Genomic DNA, 20,092 nt, shown 5'->3' on the forward strand with positions numbered 1-20,092 from the left:
GACCCCATTGACTTGACCAACGAAATTACATAACATAATCAGCCTATACAGGTGTTAGTGACATCGTAACGAAAACTTTTAGGGACGATTCAGACCACGATTCTGAGTTGACATCAAGTGGAATTTTCCGTCGCAAAAGTATGGAACGGAAAATAATTTAAAAAACACTAAAATTTTCATGAATTTCCGACAGCAAAATCCATTTGAAATCTACCCAGAATCATGTTCTGAATCAACCCCCTGAATATTAGTTACGATGTCACTAACTCCCTATCTACTTGTATGGCTATTTGTATGTGCTTGTACAGGGTTAAGTGACATCGTAACAAATACTGAAGACGATGAATAAAAATCAACTTGATATTAACTAAGAATCATGGTCTGAATCATGTGATGTGAAACTACAAAATAGAATTCGCGCACAACAAAATAGAAGTTTAAAAGAGAGAAGGAAGCTTTTCAAGTAGTTACATCAGTATCATTAGGGTATTCACTAGTGCTGTAGTAACATTATAAATACCCTCTACTTATGTGTTCAGGCTAGCAACGGAAGTGTATGTCTATCATTGATTGTTCGACCTTGCCTCCGCAATTACTCCAGCGATTTACTTCCTATTACGTTTGGTTACGTGAATGAAAAACGTTGTAGATACGTATGTTACGTACTTACTTATAGTATATTAATGATATGAGTGTGTACCTACATGACAATTTCTTCTTCTATCGTGTGGGTTAGGTGGATCAGGGTTGATGACGCTGGTATTCCACCTCACAACCCACACGATAAGAAGAAGAAGCTCTCTCTTGTCATGTAGGTCAGGTGGAAGAAATCTCTTTGTTTAGAGATAAGCTTGCCTGTACTATCTGTTTTCTTTGTATGTTTCTTGTGTCTGTTTTATTGTGTACAAATAAATAAATAAATAAGAAGACCACGTTACATATCGACAGTGCCATCTGTGCTTAGAGCCCAGTTCTTTTTGTTTTACTGTATTTTGATTCCCCAACCGGCTGCAGCTGAAAATCAGCGTCATAGTCTTGCTACAGCTAGGCCGTGACATTTGCTGAGCTGAAGCCGTTTCGGCACTATGTATAATTATTATTATTTTTTTTGTTAATTAGTGTTAAGTATGCCGAATAAATATTTTCTTTCTTTCTTTCTTTCTTTCTTTCTATTATTTTTGGGGAACGTAGCCTAGAAATTCTTTTCCCCGGCTATACAGGTTGTGAGAAGCTGCAGTAGTTTTAGGCGGACGAGACGTTCGTTATGTAAAAATTGACGATTCAAAGTGTAACTATGTTACCTACTGAATAAATATATTTTTGAATTTGAAAGTCCCTCAATGCATTCGTGGCGGTCTACCGGGGCGCACCTACATTACGTATCAAAATAAAAATGCACACTTGAAATAAAAATCTAAACAGTAATCACATCTTTAACTCGCTCGAGAAACAACAAAGCATTGTTTAATCTGTGGTCACGTAGCAACCGCATGCAGTTCTTTGCAACAGCGCAGAAATGCGTAATCAGCCGTTATGCAGGTGGCTGGCATTTGATATTGTCACCAACGCTCCATTATTCTCCAGTTAGGTTACTAGGCGAATGCGACACATGAAATACATACATAAACTCGCGCTTGTAATCCATCAAAAACAAAGATAAAAGATGCATATAACCGTTATGGGATTCTCTTAAAATGCATAAATGGTTTTGTCATAATTTTAATTATCATAATCCTTTTTGCATAACGTTTTTTAGCATAATAGCACTTTCCCATAATAACATCTCTAAGAATACTGGTTTGTTAGGTATAACTTATTTTTGGACTAATATTTGTTGGCGTAAATTTGATTCGCATATAAATAGGTATTCATAATTATTTTTTAGAATAATAGTGTTTTGTCATAATTTTTACAAGGTATAACAGTAGGTTAGGGTGCGGCGGGGGTGGCCCTTGGGCCACCCCTACGCCGCCAGCATGTTTATCTTACACACGAAAAGTATACTGAATGATGACCAACAGCATGAAATAGAGTCAAAAAATATAAAAAATGACAATCATGAACCAAATGCAGCCAAGGAAAAAGTAAGTTTCGGAAATGTTCAAAGTTGTGGCAAAACTTTTCTTATTCGGAGTATATATACTTATAATAATTATGCTTATATATCATTATTGTCATTAATTATTATGCTTATCGTAGTTATGAGTTTCAAAATTATGCTTATAAAGTTATGACAAATTAATACTATGCGTAACTAATAATAGGACAAGTAACATTATGCCATGGTAAATTATTACATATAATTTTATGAGTAAAAATAGAGAACCGTATCCATGAAATCTGTACAGCGCCATCTACATTGTTTTTGTGAAACGTAGCCTAGAAAGTTCTTCATTGAAAAAGAACAAGGTTTTGTTGAAGAATGTCACATATTTTTTTTTATATATTTGGGTGAATATCGACATGTCAAGTTTGGTGGCGAACTTTCATATTATTTTTTCGCGATTTTTTTTTAATATATAAAAAATATATATATGTATATATTTATAGAGGCTTAGGCATATATTTGTGTTCCCATAGTCTGTTTTTTTATATATTATTATTTAATGTAAGTAGATATTATTATAATGATTATAATGTATTTCATATATTGCACCGCTCTTTTTATTCTCCCGCAGATATTCCTATACTACCTCTGAGTTGGCTGGAAGAGATCTCTCATAGAGATAAGTCCTCCCTTGTAAACGTCCATTTCATGTTTGTGATGTAACTAGTTGTTAAGTGCGTTAAAGGGTTTTTCTTGCAGCTTCTTTTCCCCGGCTATACAGGTTGTGAGAAGCTGCAGTAGTTTTAGGCGGATGACACATTCGTTATGTAAAAATTGACGATTCAAAGTGTAACTATGTTACCTACTGAATAAAGATATTTTTGAATTTGAATTTGCATTTGAAAAGTATATTAATAAAAAAATCCTCCCTGACACTATAGGGTTAATGCGCTTGGTAATCCACCTCACCACCCACACGATAAGAGACAGAATTCAGCTTCTATATCTAAAGAAAGACATTAAATTATTTATGACCAGTGAAACAACAGTTATTTTTATGTCGCAATACGGCAATCAACCTACATCCTTTCGTTAATGGCGTACAGATACGTCTAACATCTGTACTATAAACTTTAGACGTTTATTGACGTCAACAGCTGGGTCGCATCAGTCGTCTGTCGTCTAATTACGATTGAATTACTATCGACTGTTGAAATATGATTATTACATACATACATAAACTCACGCCCGTAATCCCTAATGGGGTTGGCAGAGCCACAAGAAATCAAAGACAACTTGCAGCCACTGTTGATACGATGTCGTAAATATGATTATTATTTTGTTATTATTATGTTGTGATCTCTCTCTCTATTTAAGAGCTGCGCTCTTGTCGGTGGAGTAATCGCCATTCCTCTCTTCTTCCCGCCAAAACCTTCACCTCCCGATACGACACGACCTGCACCTTCTCTTTTATTTGTTTCGTAAATGTTATCCTAGGTCTACCCCTTCCTCTCTTCCTTTCAATTTTTCCTTCTATAATGTTTGTTATAAATGAATCGTGTCGTATCAGGTGGCCAATCATATTTCCTCTCCGGTTCTCTATAGTCTTCAATATGGTTCTCTTTTCTTCAACCCTTTCCAGCACTTGTTGTGATCTACATAGTATAAAACAAAGTCGATTTTTCTGTCCCTACTTTTCTTTATTTCTTTTTTTTTTTAATCCACTTTGTATTACATAATTTATAGACTTAAATACCAATTCCAATTACAGTCGGTGGAAGGAAAGTGAAAAATAAAGAGTTTATGTGAGCAAAAGCTGCAGGACAAAAGCCTGTCTTCTTTTCTTCCCCTCCTCCCTGCCCAAGCCACCTTGACCAACCCAGTCAGAACGCAGCGTGGTGTTTCAGCGAACAGCGAAGTGTGTCAGGATCGTAGCAAATGGAACTCTATAGTCTCTGCTTACCCCGGTGGGAAAATAGGCGTGAGTTTATGTATGTATCAAAATAAAATCCTGCAACCATTTCTGAACATGGTGTAGGTATCTTATTACTATTACTCATACAAAAGACATCAACGCGCGCATCTTGCTCAAATGCGTTATATTTGTTTATGTAAACCATCAAACATCAAACTCCGGTCCACCGGAGGCCCGGTTTGTTCTATGGTGGTCAAACATTAACGTTAGTTTATGAAAACACATACTGAATATAAGAACCTTAGGTTGAACAAATACCTATTTGAAAAATTAACATAATCTTATCACCCGCATATATCTTGACGAGCGGAGGGTAAATTGCTCGCTTGGCCCTCGTAGCCCGCGGGTGTCACCTTCGCGATAAATCGGACCTTGCACGCGAATTTAATGAACGTTGACCTGAGTTGCTAAGCACAACCATTTTTGCATTAATTTATTTTCGATAATGTACGTGTTAAAAACAAGAATGAACAAACTCAGCATTTGCCTTAAAAAATAATAATAATCCGTTTTACCGAAACATGTTTTTCTTCTGACACCTTTGTATAAATCTGGTAAAAGATAAATGCATTACAATTTTAACCTTATTACTTAAAAATTCTTTACAATTTAAATAAATTGTAACATACGTAGGTACATTATTGATACTTTTAGTTTATTACAAAGTTCTAATTTGATACAAAAATTACTACCGTGAAATGAAACGCAAAATGCACATTCTTAGGTTAATTTTAGAATCAAGTACAAAAAGAAACAGAGATAACGCTATACAATTTTTATAACTTTTATCTCTTTCAAGCATAGATGTGGTGAACCAAAAATGAGAAGCGTGAAACGCGCCGTAGTTCTGTCATTTTCGTTTCGTCGTTCGGTCGCGTCGCAATTCGCAGTTAATTTATAATTCGTAAATTTTATGGAGTTATAGTGTTAATTCTGCCAAAATACGTAAAGGGTATCCTAGCTTGTCAAAGCACATTTAAATAATTATGAATAAATAACAGGAAATTTGCAATTTAACCAAGATGGAAGACGATGAAGTTAAAGTTGGCGACAACGGCGATGTCTTCGTCCATCGTTTGAAAGAACTAACAGACGAAGAGAAACAACGTCTTGAGGCTCAAAACTCACGTCTGATCCCTGAAGCCAAAGCAGCGAGGTTAGAAAAAGAAGCAAAGCGTCATTGGGATATATTTTATAAACGCAATGAGACAAAGTTTTTCAGAGACCGGCATTGGACAACACGTGAGTTTCAAGAGCTTATCAATTTTGATCCGGAACAGACAATTGTGTTCCTTGAACTGGGTTGTGGCGTGGGCAACATGGTATTTCCTTTAGTTGAAGAGGGATTTTCGAATTTTTACTTCTACGCGTGTGATTTTTCGCCACGTGCCGTTGAGTTTGTAAAGTCGAACAAGCTGTATAATGAAGCTAAAATGAAAGCTTTTGTGGCTGACTTGACAACTGACGACTTGTTCGAGAACGTTCCAGAAGGCAGCGTGGATTTAGCTAGTCTTATATTTGTGTTGTCTGCTATCCATCCGGCCTCGTGGTCGAAAGTCGCGAACGTAGCGTTTCGCGCCCTCCGGCCGGGCGGCGTGTTACTATTTAGAGACTATGGACGATATGATATGGCTCAACTGAGGTTCAAACCTGGTCACAAAATTGCTGACAATTTCTACATGAGACAAGATGGTACTAGGAGTTACTATTTCACCGAGGAAGAACTTGCCAACTTATTCATGGAAACTGGCTTCGAGATCATGTCTAACACTTATGTCCAGAGACGCACAGTCAACTTCAAGGAAGGCATTGATGTACCTCGCATCTTTGTACAGGGGAAATATAGAAAACCTGCCGAAGGTAAGAATCAATTATGGTAAATCATCATTTAAGTCCTCATTAGACTAGATAGAAATAAGAGAATTGATCTGGTGTGAACCAAGATTACTTAAATATAAATTCACATGATGATAAGTGCTAACCATTGAATTCATAATGATTTGCATGTATATTAGCTCTAGCTGACATACTTATACATTATTAAACTATTGTAAAACTGTAACTTGCATATTTAAAACATACTGTATGTTTCAGGCTAACTAGAGAATTGGAGAAAACGGTCACGGCATCAAACATACAATACAAGAGATTGATTGAAATTTTGATTGATCCAGAAGCTTCCAATGGTAAACAGAAACTTCTTTATTTTTCTTTTTTTAACATAAAGGTTGATTTTGAAGACTACCATAACCTACTAGTTACTATAGTTGTCTAAGAAATACATATTAATTATACTGAATACAGTTCTCTGTGTATTTCATTGACACCATATTGAGTAGTGATCAGAATTGAACTTTAAAGGTGAATGTGTATCTAGATGTGCTGCAGATGTCGCACGCGCCGAAGTCAACATGTTATGCTGCATCATGCGGGTCGTGCGGCATGGATAAGTGTGCGACAATGATTTATTAAATGCAATGTCGACTGCGCGTGCGGCTCCTGTGACGCGTCTAGATGCGCAGTAACCTTAAAAAGCCCTACACGTCCCTTAACATTAGGCCTAATACGCTTTCATATTAACATTTCATAATAAACTTTCATAGATAGGTCGGTTTCAGAGACATGGAGGGCCATTTTTCTTGTTATCATAATGATGATATCGCAGTGCAGCTGAAAACCTTCAGTTGCCTCACAACAGGTATTATTTTCGATTAGGGCCATGTTCATAACTTTTATGTAACTTATAAGTAATTTTTTGTAAGTAAACTCTTTGCTTACTAGCTTTTTTATTATTCAAAATTTTTAGCATAGGGCCACCAGTTGTGAGGTCTGATGCATGACTCAATGCTAAAAGCAACCTGAACCACTTTGAAAAGCCTTTTTTTTTAATTATACAAGTTTTTAAATTGATCATATTGTATGTTGTTACAGGTAACAAAAGTGCAGTGAACTTGGAATTACCTAATTGGTAAGTTTTGTAATAACTTCACCACACATGTTAAGCGTTTGGTCCTGGTTACTATTTACTGATGTTAGATGTTACGTGAGTCATGAGTCACGAGTCATTTCAAAGTGGTACTAGGACGCTCTGAATAGTACTGACAGTTACTGCTACTCTTTGTCAGGTTCCAGGTTACAGCCCCTGTGACTCGCCTCTTCCAAAAACAAAACACAAAAATAATAAAAAAACTACAATCTGAATGATGACTTCATAGTTCATCTGAACACATTGATGCATACTAGCTTATGTCTTTCGCTCCTATCTGATGCCATTCAAACTTATATCAATATGTATGATAGATGAACAGCATTTTTCATTTGTTTTATTATTTTCAGATGGTATGGAATATGGGAGTGAAGTGAAGTTCAAGACACTACCCATGCAGATTATATTCTTGGTAAGTTAAATACTTTGCACCAACTGCTCTTCTATTATCGTTCATGTTTAAAGTCGTAAGACTTGAAAGTCCTTTAGCAAAACAAAGCGCATTTTTTAAGTATTGTGTCTCGAAAAGCTGTAAGATTTTAAAATTCCATAGAACTAAAAGAAAGAGGTCTATGATCAATTTTGTTTTGTCTATGACAGTATTCTAGAATAGTTGATACTTTTATTTTTATTATTTTTTATTTATTGTAATATAATCAATAATTTTACTGAACTAGTAGTTCTATAATAGTATTAAATTATAACTATTGACAGAGTGAATTGCTGTACTTTTAACAGTCAAAACGATATCAACTTAGGATCACAGTCTGAATCATCCCCCTCAGTATTTGTTACGATGTCACTAACAGTATATACTTTGTTCGTGAAGCTTTCATGTATCTCCCATTTATTATGAAATTTTATTCTAGTGATGACTTCATAGTTCATCTGAACATGTTGATGCATACCAAGCTTATGTCTTTCGCTCCTATCTGATATTGAACAGAATTATAAATTGACACCAACCATTGAAACCAAGATGAGATTACATAGGTGTAATATGTTTAATTTCAGATGTAATGAAACAGACAGTGGTTTGGAATCGCCACATAGAAGTATGAAGGTATGTCAAAAATTTACATATAAATGCGTATATTATTGCAAATAATCTGGGGGACATTTCCAGTTAGTATGTTTGTTTATGGAAAAATTGAATTATTTGCTCGATAATACAATTAAAAGAAGAAAATACCCTATTTATCGTAGGTAGATTAGAACGACATGTCTCTTTTGCACTAAGCTGTATAATTTTAGTGCGAAAGAGGCAAGAGAACTGTGGGCTATTGAATTTTTTATTTTACTAAACTAAATAATATGATGATTGCAGATAGGGACATCTGATTATAATGCTGTTAACATAACTATCTCTACTGATTCTAAAAATTTCATACGTTTTAATATGATTATGAGGAAACCATAACTTATAGCATTTTCTCTTGTTCACAGAATATTGGAGTTACCTGGATAATTCTTCAGTCTTCTCAAAAACATGAGGTAAGGAATATTTCTGAGATTCGTTATTTTCTACTTAAGTACCTATAAGATAAAAATCCGGATCCCCGAACCGGAGGTCCCGCGTTCGAATCTCGGTGGGGACAAATCACAAAAATCACTTGGTGATCCCTAGTTTGGTTAGGACATTGCAGGCTGATCACCTGATTGTCCAAAAGTGAAATGATCCGTGCTTCGGAAGGCACGTTAACCCGTTGATCCCGGTTACTACTTTCTAATGTAAGTACGTAGTCGTTACATGAGTTGTCAGCTCAATAATAACCCTGACACAACCCACACGATAGAAGAAGATAAGGCAAAAATTATATTACAATACTTAAATGATGATTTTAGATAGGGACATCTGATTATAATGCTGTTAACATAACTATCCCTACTGATTATTTTTAATGAATAATACTAAATACATGTTAAGATTATTCAACGCTAAACGTTTTTTCTTTTGTTACAGTTTCTAAAACTGGCAGGATACCACGTGAAATCCAGTTTTGTGAAAAAGTAAGTTTTTAAAACACTGCGATGGTCGTTTTGACGTAGTCCCGCCCTTTTAGTGTCATGTTTAATCTTTCGAACGCCGGAACGCGGATCTCGACCAGACACAATGTAAAATCTATTGTGTCTGGTATCTCGGCATATGAGAGGTTAATGTATAACTAGGTGTATTGTCGGCTCGAATTGCTGTATTTTATTATGTCTAAACGCCCATCTTAGCGTGCCAGTTTAGGCAATTGCTTGGAAACTAGATCTTCAAATACATACAGGGTGTTTGTTACTGACATCGTAACAAATACTAAGAGGTATGATTCAGACTATGATTCTGAGTAAATATCAAGTGGAATTTTCCGTCGTAAAATTGAGTTTTTTTTTTTAATATTTTGATTCTATACTTTTGCAATGAAACATTCTACTTGATTTGTAAAGGCTTCAGTCGATATAGTATGTGTATATTGAAAAATGTTGCTAAAATGATGAACAGACCTTCAGGTCTCCCTCAACAGAGCGAACCCATACAACCATGTTGACCACCATAACGTCTGATTTTATCTACATAATTAAGTTTAGTCAATGTACTAAAGAATTTGTTTTGAAAATTAAATATATTTTTCTCAGGTAATATGCAAGAGGATTGAAACAAGATGGACAAGGGAAACTGCAGTTATAAAGGGTAAGATATGAAATATGTATTAGATTTCCGTTTGAAAGAGAATGTAAATAGTTATACAGATATGGCACGACTTTTTTTTTATTTTAATAAATACGTAAGAACACGCCTATTTCCCGTTGGGAAAAAGCAACATTCAACGCATCAAATGTGTACAAAATAACATATTTAAAACAATTCGCAATTCGTCCTGGTTCACAGATGAATTGCACAGCTACCTAGAAATGCCTACTGTCGCTGAAGAAGCACAGCAGCGTAAAGCAATACACAAGGAACATTTTATCCACCATCCTAATCCTTTAGCCAACTCCCTCCTATCCTCTTGGGACATAAAAAGACTGAAACGTGCGAATGTACGGACTAATGGACAATGCAGCCCTGGCTGTATAGTTCAAAACAGTGAAAATAACAACAAATCTGATAGATAACAGTCTAGCGACTGATGGCAGATAACAAGGACAAAAAACCCGTTGGGTAGGCTGAGACCACGGAATTCCACTTACTACGATCCTGACACACCACTTTCGTTTCTTCCACTCTCATCAAAGTATTTTTAATAAACTTAAATAAACACAGTAATATTAAAATAACTATTACGGCTTATTTTTTATTATTTAAAAGTAGCATATTATTTGACCAAATGATGAACAGACCTTCAGGTCTCCCTCAACAGAGCGAACCCATACAACCATGTTGACCACCATGACGTCTGATGGCTTTTACACAATTTATTCTTATTCCATATATTTTCTTCACATGTACTCATTCAGATATTTCTTTTTTAGGACTGGTCAAACAGGCTTTACGAGAGGGATTGTGATATTGCAGGAATGGTTCTCTATTGTATTCCCTAAAATTTCTTATCCTACTTTTTATTTTCCTTCACATTTTAGTCCTAAGTATCGAATGTCCTAATGATCCTAGTCCTATTTTGTTAACTCCTAGTGTTCATTGCCCTATTTTTTTTCATCCTAATGATGGTAAGCCCTAATGTCCATAGTTACAATCGTTTATATTCCTAAAATGTATAGTCCTAAATAAAATGTGAAGGAAAATAAAAAGTAGGATAAGAAATTTTAGGGAATACAATAGAGAACCTTCACCGCCGCCTCTCGGCCCTTCGGGCCTCGATGGTCACAAGTAACCTAACCCACTCGGCTATATGGCAGGGGGCTCGCTTTGCTCGCCCCCTGCCATACAGCCTTCGTAACCTATATCTACAGTGTCGGGGTGCCGCGAATTTCCGTGCTCGCTTCGCTCGCACCCGTGACTGCTGTCGTTACTAAACAAATCTGCACCGCCGCCTCTCGGCCCTTCGGGCCTCAATGGTCACAACTAACCAAAATATGTCAAATAGATCATATAGGGAATGAAAAATTCGGAATTTCAAACTTTAGGGACATTAATATTAGAACTAAAGAATATTAGGACAAGTATTACGGTAGGATAATCAATATTTAGGATGATCGAACATTAGTACAATTAAATATTAGGAAAATGATGTTCGGAAAATCGACTTTAGGACTATAAACATTAGGAAATACAACAGGCCCCCTGCAGGAATATTTGTAGTGAGGTAAGCTTAAACAATTTATAATACGAGACTGTCCAGACAACATTCCCCAAAATAAATATACATTGTTTTAAGTTTACGCGGTTAATGGCCCCGATTCCTGCAGACACCGCCTAATTTTATTTTAAGTTATATCCGTCATTTTCATATCCGTCGAAAAGGAAAGGGACGGATGATTCACAGCTCTTAATTTTAGGAAGAATGAGTAAATTAATGTGTCGGGTTATTGACAGACGTAAAATTTTTAGACGGTTGGTTTAGATTTGTGCTTAAAATTGACGTGTGTTCCATAAATTTTATGCTTGTCAATTACCCGTCCCTTTCCTTTTCGGCGGATAAGAAAATGACAGATATAACTTAAAATAAAATTAGATGGCATTTACAGGAATTAGCACCATTATCATATTTAAAACACATAATACAGGTCTCATCAGTCATCCCATGATCATGGCACTTGCAACAGTGTCGAAATATCTATCTAATAATATCTAATATATGAGTCTCGTATCCCTATTTTAAACGCGGTAAGAACCCGTTATTTTGTGTTTTAATTAATATAAATATAAATGGCGTTGTACAATTTTAACGTGATAATTATTTTCTCATTGTGAGGGTACATAATTATTCAAAAATAGAATGTTATGGCATAGGCATATATAAAATAATTGTTGCTTGATATTTGGATCAGATATGGCATAGAAATAATTACAAAAAGACACTTAACTCGGTACATGGCAAATGGCGGCCTTATAGCTTGAAGCGATTGCTTCTCTTTATTTTCGAAACCACAAATTCTCGAAACCACGTGACATCAATTATGTCGCTATCAATTCGACAATACCGAAAGATAAACAGACAACCAAATGATGAACAGACCTTCAGGTCTCCCTCAACAGAGCGAACCCATACAACCATGTTGACCACCATAACGTCTGATGGTATTTGATTTTTTTTTTTACAATGTTTTATATTTTTCATACATTGCTTCATTTAAGATATTTCTTTTACAGAATTTGGAGGGACATCTGTTATTTGGGGGTCACCTATAATGTTGGACTAGGTAAGATAACATTCTTTATAATAAGTTTACTCTTGAAAGCAGCTGCAGTGATCTACTTTTATTATTAGGCTGCGTTTCTACTGACGCGGAGATGTGCGGATTTGACCAATCACAGCGTTCGAGAGAGCGAAAACGAAGACGCTCTGTCACTCTCTCCCTCACGGTGATTGGTCGATTCCTGCACAACTCCGCGCCAATGGAAACGCAGCCTTAAGCTGTTTTGCACCCTAGCATAGAATAAGGTATTCCTTAATATAGAATAACGTAGTATTATTATACTACGTATAGAACGGAAACTCTCCACTCCCCACCAGCGGGTGAGCTAGGGTTACCTCACCCCCTCGAACATAGTTTAGACTTGAGTCGTATGGTGTCAGACGTCACGCACATATATGCGCGTGTACGATTATGTCCAATGTGTAGCGTCTGTGTAAAACGAGTTTGTTTGTATGAAGTGTCCAGGGTGTGATCTTAGTCAAATTAGATACTTTTACGAAACGTCAAAACGAAAATTTTCTGTATTTGTATGAAAATACTGTCCCAGTGACGTCATCAATAAAACCAGTCGACGATCCCACTCATTGTGATACAATTAGTAATTAAAATTCGAAAATAATTCAAAAGGAAAAATGAGATTGGTTTTTGATCATCTTAATCTGGTTTCTATTTCTAGATAGCATTTTATCTTTGACTCTGTGACATACGCTATTGTGAATGTTATGATGATACTATACATTTTACCATCTTTCGGGGCTGAAAGCTCTTGCTGATAAAATTATTACTGATGATTTTAATATCCCACGATTTTTCTATTTGTGAATTTGATGAGAAAGTTGTTCAAAGCTTATTTCTTTTCTAGGTACAATGTGCATAAAGCTACGAATCAAGACTTGAAGATGCTTGTAACCAGCAAATTCTACACACTAAAGGTAATTAAAAATAATGCAAACACATAACTTTAATAAAATACCTCCAATGCGTCACATCGAGCCGAGGTACCCAACAAGCTGGTAGCATTGCCTCTCTGAATTGCCAGACTTACTCTTTGACAAAAATAACTACCAGCCTTTGCATCCTCCGAAGCCCCGATGAGACGCATTATAAGATGGGCCTAGCACCGTAAGCACGCTACCCTTTCTCGCCGCGACAGAGATCATCTGTCTCTTTCTGTGCAGTACCGTGAGAGAGTGACGGGTGACGTATGTCGAGGCGAGAGAAGAGTCGCGCGCTTACAGTGCTAAACCCGCAGATATAATGCCCCCGATTCCTGCAGACACCTCCTAATTTAAAGTTATACCTGTCATTTTCTTATCCACCGAAAAGGAAAGGGACGGGAGATTGACAAATGTTAATTGTAAAATGAATGAATAACCCGGGTGAATTAGGCGATTCTCACACTGCCCCGCATGATGCATGCATGAAGCGCGTGTTCTTCCGTTTTTTTTTCTTTGTCATCCACGCGCGTTGTTGCGGATGCATTTTCTGTGTGTTAGGCTGTGCGTGTTTTCTATACAAACGGAGATACAAGCAACGGAAGAACACGCATCCACGCGCTACGCTGCATCATGCGGGGCAGTGTGAGAATCGCCTTAAGTAGCCATGTCGCTGATATGTCAACTTAATTCTGTCGGGTTATTATGCAATATAAAAAATTGGGAAGGGTTTTTTAAATTTTTGCCTAAAATTTGTGTGTTCCATAAATCGTTTAGGCGCAGAATGTCCAATTCGCAAAATGTCCAGTTCGCAAAACGTCCAATTCGCAGAATGTCCAGTTCGCAAATGGTCCAATTCGCAAAATGTCCAGTTCGCAGAATGTCCAATATTCATCGTAACGTGATTAATTTACTAATTAAAAAAGTTGGGTTCTAATGATACGTCAAATTATTAGTTAAAATCAGGTTTTATCTTCCCCACATTTCTTTCAATACAAGGTATGTTTATAAAATCAACATATAACATAATACATAAACTGTCACTCTACAAGTGACAGTTTTTTTTTTTTACTTTGTTTAAAATTATAATCAGCGGACGAATTAGAATCAGCTTAACTTTTTTTTATTGATTTGGTAATTTAAATTGTATTGATATTTAAATATATTGTATAACTAACAGTTCCCTTCAATTTTTGACTTAAAAATTATAATCAGCGTATGTTTATGTTATATATTGATTTTATAAACATACCTTGTATTGAAAGAAATGTGGGGAAGATAAAACCTGATTTTAACTAATAATTTGACGTATCATTAGAACCCAACTTTTTTAATTAGTAAATTAATCACGTTACGATGAATATTGGACATTCTGCGAATTGGACAATTTGCGAACTGGACATTTTGCGAATTGGACCATTTGCGAACTGGACATTCTGCGAATTGGACGTTTTGCGAACTGGACATTTTGCGAATTGGACATTCTGCGCCTAAACGCCATAAATTTTATGCCTGCCGATTACCCTTTTCGGCGGATAGGAAAATGACAGATATGATTTAGGAAACTACCCAATTGGCTTACCCATTAGTACTGTCTCTAATTCAATTCACTAATTTATAAATTAGAGAACTTTCCTGCGCGTCCACTAAATTTAGTAGAGGTTTTTTTTTATTTTTTTTATAAATTGTGATTTTTATGATGATACTATACATTTTACCATCTTTCGGGGCTGAAGGCTCTTGCTGATAAAATTATTACTGATAGTTCCCACAATAATTGTTGCAATTCGATTTTATGATTACAGTGCTAATATAATGGTTTGTTTTCAGGATACGACTGACTCCAAAAAGCGGAGATACGCTTGGCCAGGCTCGGAAGGTAATAAAAAAAATTAAAATTTTTTGAAGAGGGGATTGCTCTCTACATATATCATCATGTTTTCTGATGTTGCCAATACTGTTGAAAATCATCTGACATTACCGATAGCTTATTTAGATCAATACTATCGATAGTAAGTAGTGTGGGTATATTGTTACACACTACTTACTATCCATATTATTGCTATGTAACGTGAAAATGTAAAAACCTATGTAAGTTATGAAATGTAAAAAAAGGCACGTTAAGCCGTTGGTCCCGGTTACTACTTACGTAAGTAAATAGTTGTTACATGAGCCATGTCAGGGGCCTTCGGCGTCTCAATGACACCAGGGTTGATGAGGTTGGTACTCCACCTCACAACCCACACGATAGAAGTGCGTAACAATATAATTGATCTAAATGAGTTATCGATGTTTTTTTTAAACTATCGATAGGCAACACTAGTGCCAATCGATTGTGGTCTATTGATAGAGTTGAAAGTTTTTTTAATTTATAGTAAATTCTGTTAGTCATGTTTGCTCATAGACATTTTATTAACAAGCCCTAGGAACATTACCAAGGTACAATGTCTGCGATCGTAAAGGACTGCGATAGATATATCGCACTCTTCGTAAGCCAGACAGAGAGCGTCGTGATCCAAACTGCCGGGTCGGCGGCTGTCACCGCCTCGGTTATATAGATTCACTACAAGTTACATACATAAATACATTATAACACACACATATAGATATTTGTGTTTTCCACATAGTCACGCATTTTTCCTTACCGGTATAAGCAGAGACTATGGAATTCCATGTGCTTCGATCCTGACTCGATTCAAGTTATCTGATATATTAGAAATATAGTACAGTAGGTAACATAGTTACACTTTGAATCATCAATTTTTACATAAAAATCTACTGCAGCTTCTCTTAACCTGTATATTAAACAAATTATGTTTGCTGACCATAGTTTTCTTATTGTTTCAGATGAAATGGCTTGCGATAATGCAGAGATCTTGACGAGTAATATCTAATAAATAACAATAGATGGGGCCAATAAAGTGTCAATATAATATGATGATTATTATTTACAACCTCTTTTCCCTAATAACTTTACACTACTGTTGCTGAAACGATAATTGACGATGTCGACAACTATCGAAACTTTTGGTTATCTTCAACTATCGATAGACAAGTTCTTTACACTGCTGATTAAATACATGTGTTGCCAAATTAATTACACCTATAAATATCGATATTGAAAATTCTACAATAGGGTATTTCCAACTAGTCAAGTCAGTTACTTTTTACTAAACGTCAAAACACGAAATTACTATGGAATGTGACATCACAAAAACGTGACAAAATGTCGCACTTATTATTACATTTTTCACCTTTAGATTTGTCTTTATTTAATAATCATCTTTGACTTAGGAAACTACCCAATTATATCGATATTTATTTATGATTGTAGAATTGATTATAATACATCTAAGAATTATTATAATCTATATAATTGTAGAATTTTCAATGTCTATAGTATCGATAGACATAGCGATATTTAGATTATTTAGGGGCTTAGAAAACGATCGATATTCAGTTGATTATCGAGCAACACTAATACATGAACCCATTACTCAAACAGAATACGAACTTACAGCCACTTTTGATACGAACTACAAAGTCATAGCCAGTATGGAACAGATAATCAGCCCATAATGGTCCATCACGATGTTAGAAACGACACGTACAATGGTCAAAGCAAGCACAAGTTTTATAAAAAGTTTTGTAAAAAGAAGAAAACTGCAAATAAATTGCTTAAAATATTTATTAACGAAATAATCCTTAACATTACAAGAAGAACCGTCTTCTGGAAGTTTCCATCTGGTGGCGGCGGCCGGCGATGATCCACTCGTAGTCTCCGCGCTTGGAGTCGAAGGTGCCTTGTTGGAGCGAGATCAGCTTCAGAGTGAACCGAGGACCTAGCTCGCGCAGCTTGGCGCGCTTCCCGTCTGTTGTAAACTCGTATCTGAGTAAAATAGTTACCACCATTAATTTTCGTATTCGGATATTTCGGTACAACCGTCGTCGTTTCGGTAGCCGTAGCAGCCCAGTTGGTAAAACGCTTGCCTCTCACTTTGAGGTCGCAGGTTCGAATCCGACACAGGCCTAAACCATCGATCGAAATTTGTTTTCAAATTCATATTTGGATCATAAATTATTATCACGTGCTCAGCGGTAAAAGAAAACATCGTGGAGAAACCCACATTCCCGAGAAATGCATTTTGGAGGTATTTGACATAACATGTATTGGGCTGGTTTTCCTTTCGCGGGTTGGAACGTGAGACAGGCAGTCGCTTGTGTAAAAAACCGGACCTGTCAAATCTTCAGGTTAGGTAAGCGGACCCTGTGAAAAGCTGCGCTGTAGCACAAGCGGTGCAAACGCTATTCCGTCCAGGTGGTTCGTAAAACCCCATTTCACTATTGTGTCTAGGAATCGCGGCCGCAAGGGGTAGGCCTGAGGTATTGCGACTAGTGACAAATGAGAAAAATCAAGGCACAAACCTATGATGTCTGAAGAAGATGTAATCCCGCTGGTTGTGGAAGGTGACGGCGCGGCGGCCGCGGAACTGTGGCTCGTAGTGGAACAGAGCTCCCAGCATGCGCCCGATCGTGAGACCCAGCCGCGTGCTGAAGTTGTTCAGGATCACCTGGTGTGTGCAAACAAATAAATATTAGGCAAACTGACTGTGCAGTCTTGTGGTCACACACTTATATATTAAATCTTAATACTAACGGCCTCTGTGGTCCAGTGGTTGAGCGTTGGAGTCACGATCCGGAGGTCCCGGTTTCGAATCCCGGTGGGGACATATCACAAAAAATCACTTTGTGATCCCAAGTTTGGTTAAGACATTACAGGCTGATCACCTGATCGTCCGAAAGTAAGATGATCTGTGCTTCGGAAGACACGTTAAGCCGTTGGTCCCGTTTACTATTTACTGATGTAAGTGAGTAATCGTTACATGAGCCATGTCAGCCTACGTAATCAAAGACAACTTGCAGCCATTGTGGTTAAGAAGCCCTAAGACGGATATGATGAACCTTCATTACAAGAAGAAAAGACCAACACCCTTAAGACAATACCTCTGGCCTATGATTGGTGATTTCTTTATAATCTTTCCTCAGTTCCGGTGTGATTTTGCAGCTGGACAGTCTGAAATGTGCAGTGGGTCCATTAGGCAAGTGGATCAGCAGGAAACCATTCGGCTGCTTCTGATTCTCATTGATGATGATGACGTCTGTCACTCCTTCCCGTACCGACGACTGGACTATACGTTTTACTGATGACCTGGAAAAATAATACGGTTATAAGTTAGACAACAACAAACTGCCTAACCATATCACACAAGCAAAGAATTGCACTATATTCAAACTAAGACTTAAAAAATGGCTTATCGAGCAGGCATTCTATAGTTTGGATGATCTGTAATTGATAATATATCTTAATGTAATTGAATTCCGTAATAATATTTAATATAAATTGAATTTAGTAATATCTGTAACATGTACTTATTATTATCAATAAATTACTATGACTAGAATATTTGTAACTGCTTTAACTCTTTTTCCCTAAAAAGTGCATGCAAAATAGCATGAGGAATGCTACATTTATTTTTTTTATTTGTAAAGTATTTTTTATGTTATGTTTCCAAAGGGAAGAGTACAATTCTACTAAAAATAAATAAAAAGAAAAATAAAATAAAGAAAAATTTTGAACAAAAATAACCATATACCTCTGTCGATATCTGGATATAGAGTTCGGTATGATCCTCATAAGCTCCTTGCCAAATATCCTGGTCTTGTTGTGAGGGTTGTCCGAGTATGTGATCAGTACTTTAGGTTCGTAAGAGTTCTCATAGTAGGAAGACAGTTCATCCAATTCCATATCTTTTTGTGCCTGAAAACATATTTTATAATACTCAATAAATTAATGATGACCAGCTGCATTGATGAAGAAAGTGGTCTTTCTTTGTTTATAATTTTTATTTATAACATCACAAATATAACCCCATTTGGGGTGGTCAGAGGTACATCCATCACAAGATGACCTAAGAACCCACATGTCACCGCACTTTCTGTTAGACCAATGTGATAGCTGGTGAGTCATTTTCATTTATATAAATTTCTTTGTTTATCATTATTACATGATCTGTATTACTCTTGTCTTCGTTCTGTAAACAATGTATGTGGAGCTGCAAATAGACTTTTTGTTACAGGAGACCTTTTGTGGAGGTTTTTCAAAGCAAACTGCTATAACAGTAATTTATAATATATCCACAGTTCTAAGGGCAGCATGGTCTGATGACCTCAGCCTGTTCCATATCATAATTTTAAAAAAGTAAACCTAATTCTAACCTCTTCCTGCTCTTCGACATCAGCGTTCGCCAGCATCGTCTCATCTTTCTCCCGGAGCGACTCCAGCGTGTGCGGCACCTTCTTGGGAACATCGTCCCCTTCTTGCTTCTTCTCCAACTTACGCCTACAAATAAACTCGTTAAGACACCATCGTAAATATTAAACAACAAACAATGTGAAACATAACCTCACTTACTTTTTCTTATCCTTTCCGCGAGCCATTTTGGAAAATTAAGGCGTCAACACTTTTATCTAATAAATAAATTAAATATCTTAACTTTTGAAGTTAATAGCACTTAAATAACTGTTATATTTATTTTACTTGCTCAGGTTTGTGTCCGGACCGACGTGGTTTTTGTTTTGGACTTTTTGACAGTTGCTCCGCTGTCACATTGACATTACATTTTACATTCATGAAACTCGTTTTGATGCTCTTTTTTTTTCATCTTCATTTATGGAGAAAGATACGTAATACGGTTTCAAAGAAAATGTAATCGACGGTATTTATTTGATTTTTTACGAAAACACAGTCGCCTCATTAGGAGACACAACCACTTTTATTATGTCGA

General features: G+C 36.3%; 3 protein-coding genes and 2 non-coding genes across 6 annotated transcripts in view; 4 read left to right on the forward strand and 1 right to left on the reverse strand.

Moving 5' to 3' along the window:
- LOC126382225 (tRNA (adenine(58)-N(1))-methyltransferase non-catalytic subunit TRM6) overlaps positions 1 to 11,358 on the forward strand; it is a 460,488-nt gene extending 449,130 nt beyond the window's left edge. The window contains exon 3 of the mRNA XM_050032010.1: positions 11,344 to 11,358. The gene's annotated coding sequence lies outside the window, so the exon portion shown is untranslated. The remainder of the gene's footprint in view (positions 1 to 11,343) is intronic.
- On the forward strand, positions 4,884 to 10,511 carry LOC126382239 (tRNA N(3)-methylcytidine methyltransferase METTL6). Of its 2 annotated transcripts, XM_050032044.1 has the most exons (9): positions 4,884 to 5,882; positions 6,117 to 6,208; positions 6,954 to 6,990; positions 7,359 to 7,420; positions 8,023 to 8,071; positions 8,455 to 8,502; positions 8,972 to 9,018; positions 9,631 to 9,685; positions 10,468 to 10,511. In XM_050032044.1, exons 1-2 carry the CDS (start codon positions 5,045 to 5,047, stop codon positions 6,119 to 6,121), a joined length of 843 nt encoding a protein of 280 aa, XP_049888001.1. In that variant the 5' UTR covers positions 4,884 to 5,044; the 3' UTR covers positions 6,122 to 6,208; positions 6,954 to 6,990; positions 7,359 to 7,420; positions 8,023 to 8,071; positions 8,455 to 8,502; positions 8,972 to 9,018; positions 9,631 to 9,685; positions 10,468 to 10,511. The 2 variants fall into 2 exon arrangements, with proteins under 2 accessions (XP_049888001.1, XP_049888002.1); XM_050032045.1 differs by lacking the exon at positions 9,631 to 9,685 and having other exon boundaries at positions 10,468 to 10,500.
- Positions 7,217 to 7,297, forward strand: LOC126382309 (small nucleolar RNA snR60/Z15/Z230/Z193/J17). The gene has a single exon (XR_007569049.1). It is a non-coding gene; the product is annotated as a small nucleolar RNA snR60/Z15/Z230/Z193/J17 (small nucleolar RNA).
- Positions 7,869 to 7,952, forward strand: LOC126382315 (small nucleolar RNA snR60/Z15/Z230/Z193/J17). Its single transcript, XR_007569055.1, has one exon. It is a non-coding gene; the product is annotated as a small nucleolar RNA snR60/Z15/Z230/Z193/J17 (small nucleolar RNA).
- A 5,550-nt stretch (positions 11,359 to 16,908) lies between the features above and the next one.
- Positions 16,909 to 19,908, reverse strand: LOC126382238 (probable ribosome production factor 1). The gene is made up of 6 exons (XM_050032043.1): positions 19,720 to 19,908; positions 19,524 to 19,647; positions 18,902 to 19,065; positions 18,252 to 18,456; positions 17,673 to 17,818; positions 16,909 to 17,136 (listed from the first exon to the last, which is right to left on the reverse strand). Exons 1-6 carry the CDS (start codon positions 19,743 to 19,745, stop codon positions 16,959 to 16,961), a joined length of 843 nt encoding a protein of 280 aa, XP_049888000.1. The 5' UTR covers positions 19,746 to 19,908; the 3' UTR covers positions 16,909 to 16,958.
- Between the last annotated feature and the right edge of the window lie 184 nt (positions 19,909 to 20,092).

The sequence above is a fragment of the Pectinophora gossypiella genome, chromosome 3 (genome assembly GCF_024362695.1).
Source record: "Pectinophora gossypiella chromosome 3, ilPecGoss1.1, whole genome shotgun sequence".
Taxonomy (NCBI): Eukaryota; Metazoa; Arthropoda; class Insecta; order Lepidoptera; family Gelechiidae; genus Pectinophora; species Pectinophora gossypiella.

What these genes read in the sequence shown, in the direction of transcription:
- LOC126382239 (XM_050032044.1), top strand. Translation starts at nt 5,045, where the DNA reads ATGGAAGACGATGAAGTTAAAGTTGGCGACAACGGCGATGTCTTCGTC.
- LOC126382238 (XM_050032043.1), bottom strand. Translation starts at nt 19,745, where the DNA reads ATGGCTCGCGGAAAGGATAAGAAAAA. An exon ending in CGCGGAAAGGATAAGAAAAA is followed by an intron (nt 19,648 to 19,719) that starts GTAAGTGAGGTT and finishes GTTTATTTGTAG; the next exon opens with GCGTAAGTTGGAGAAGAAGC. An exon ending in ATGTCGAAGAGCAGGAAGAG is followed by an intron (nt 19,066 to 19,523) that starts GTTAGAATTAGG and finishes ATATGTTTTCAG; the next exon opens with GCACAAAAAGATATGGAATT.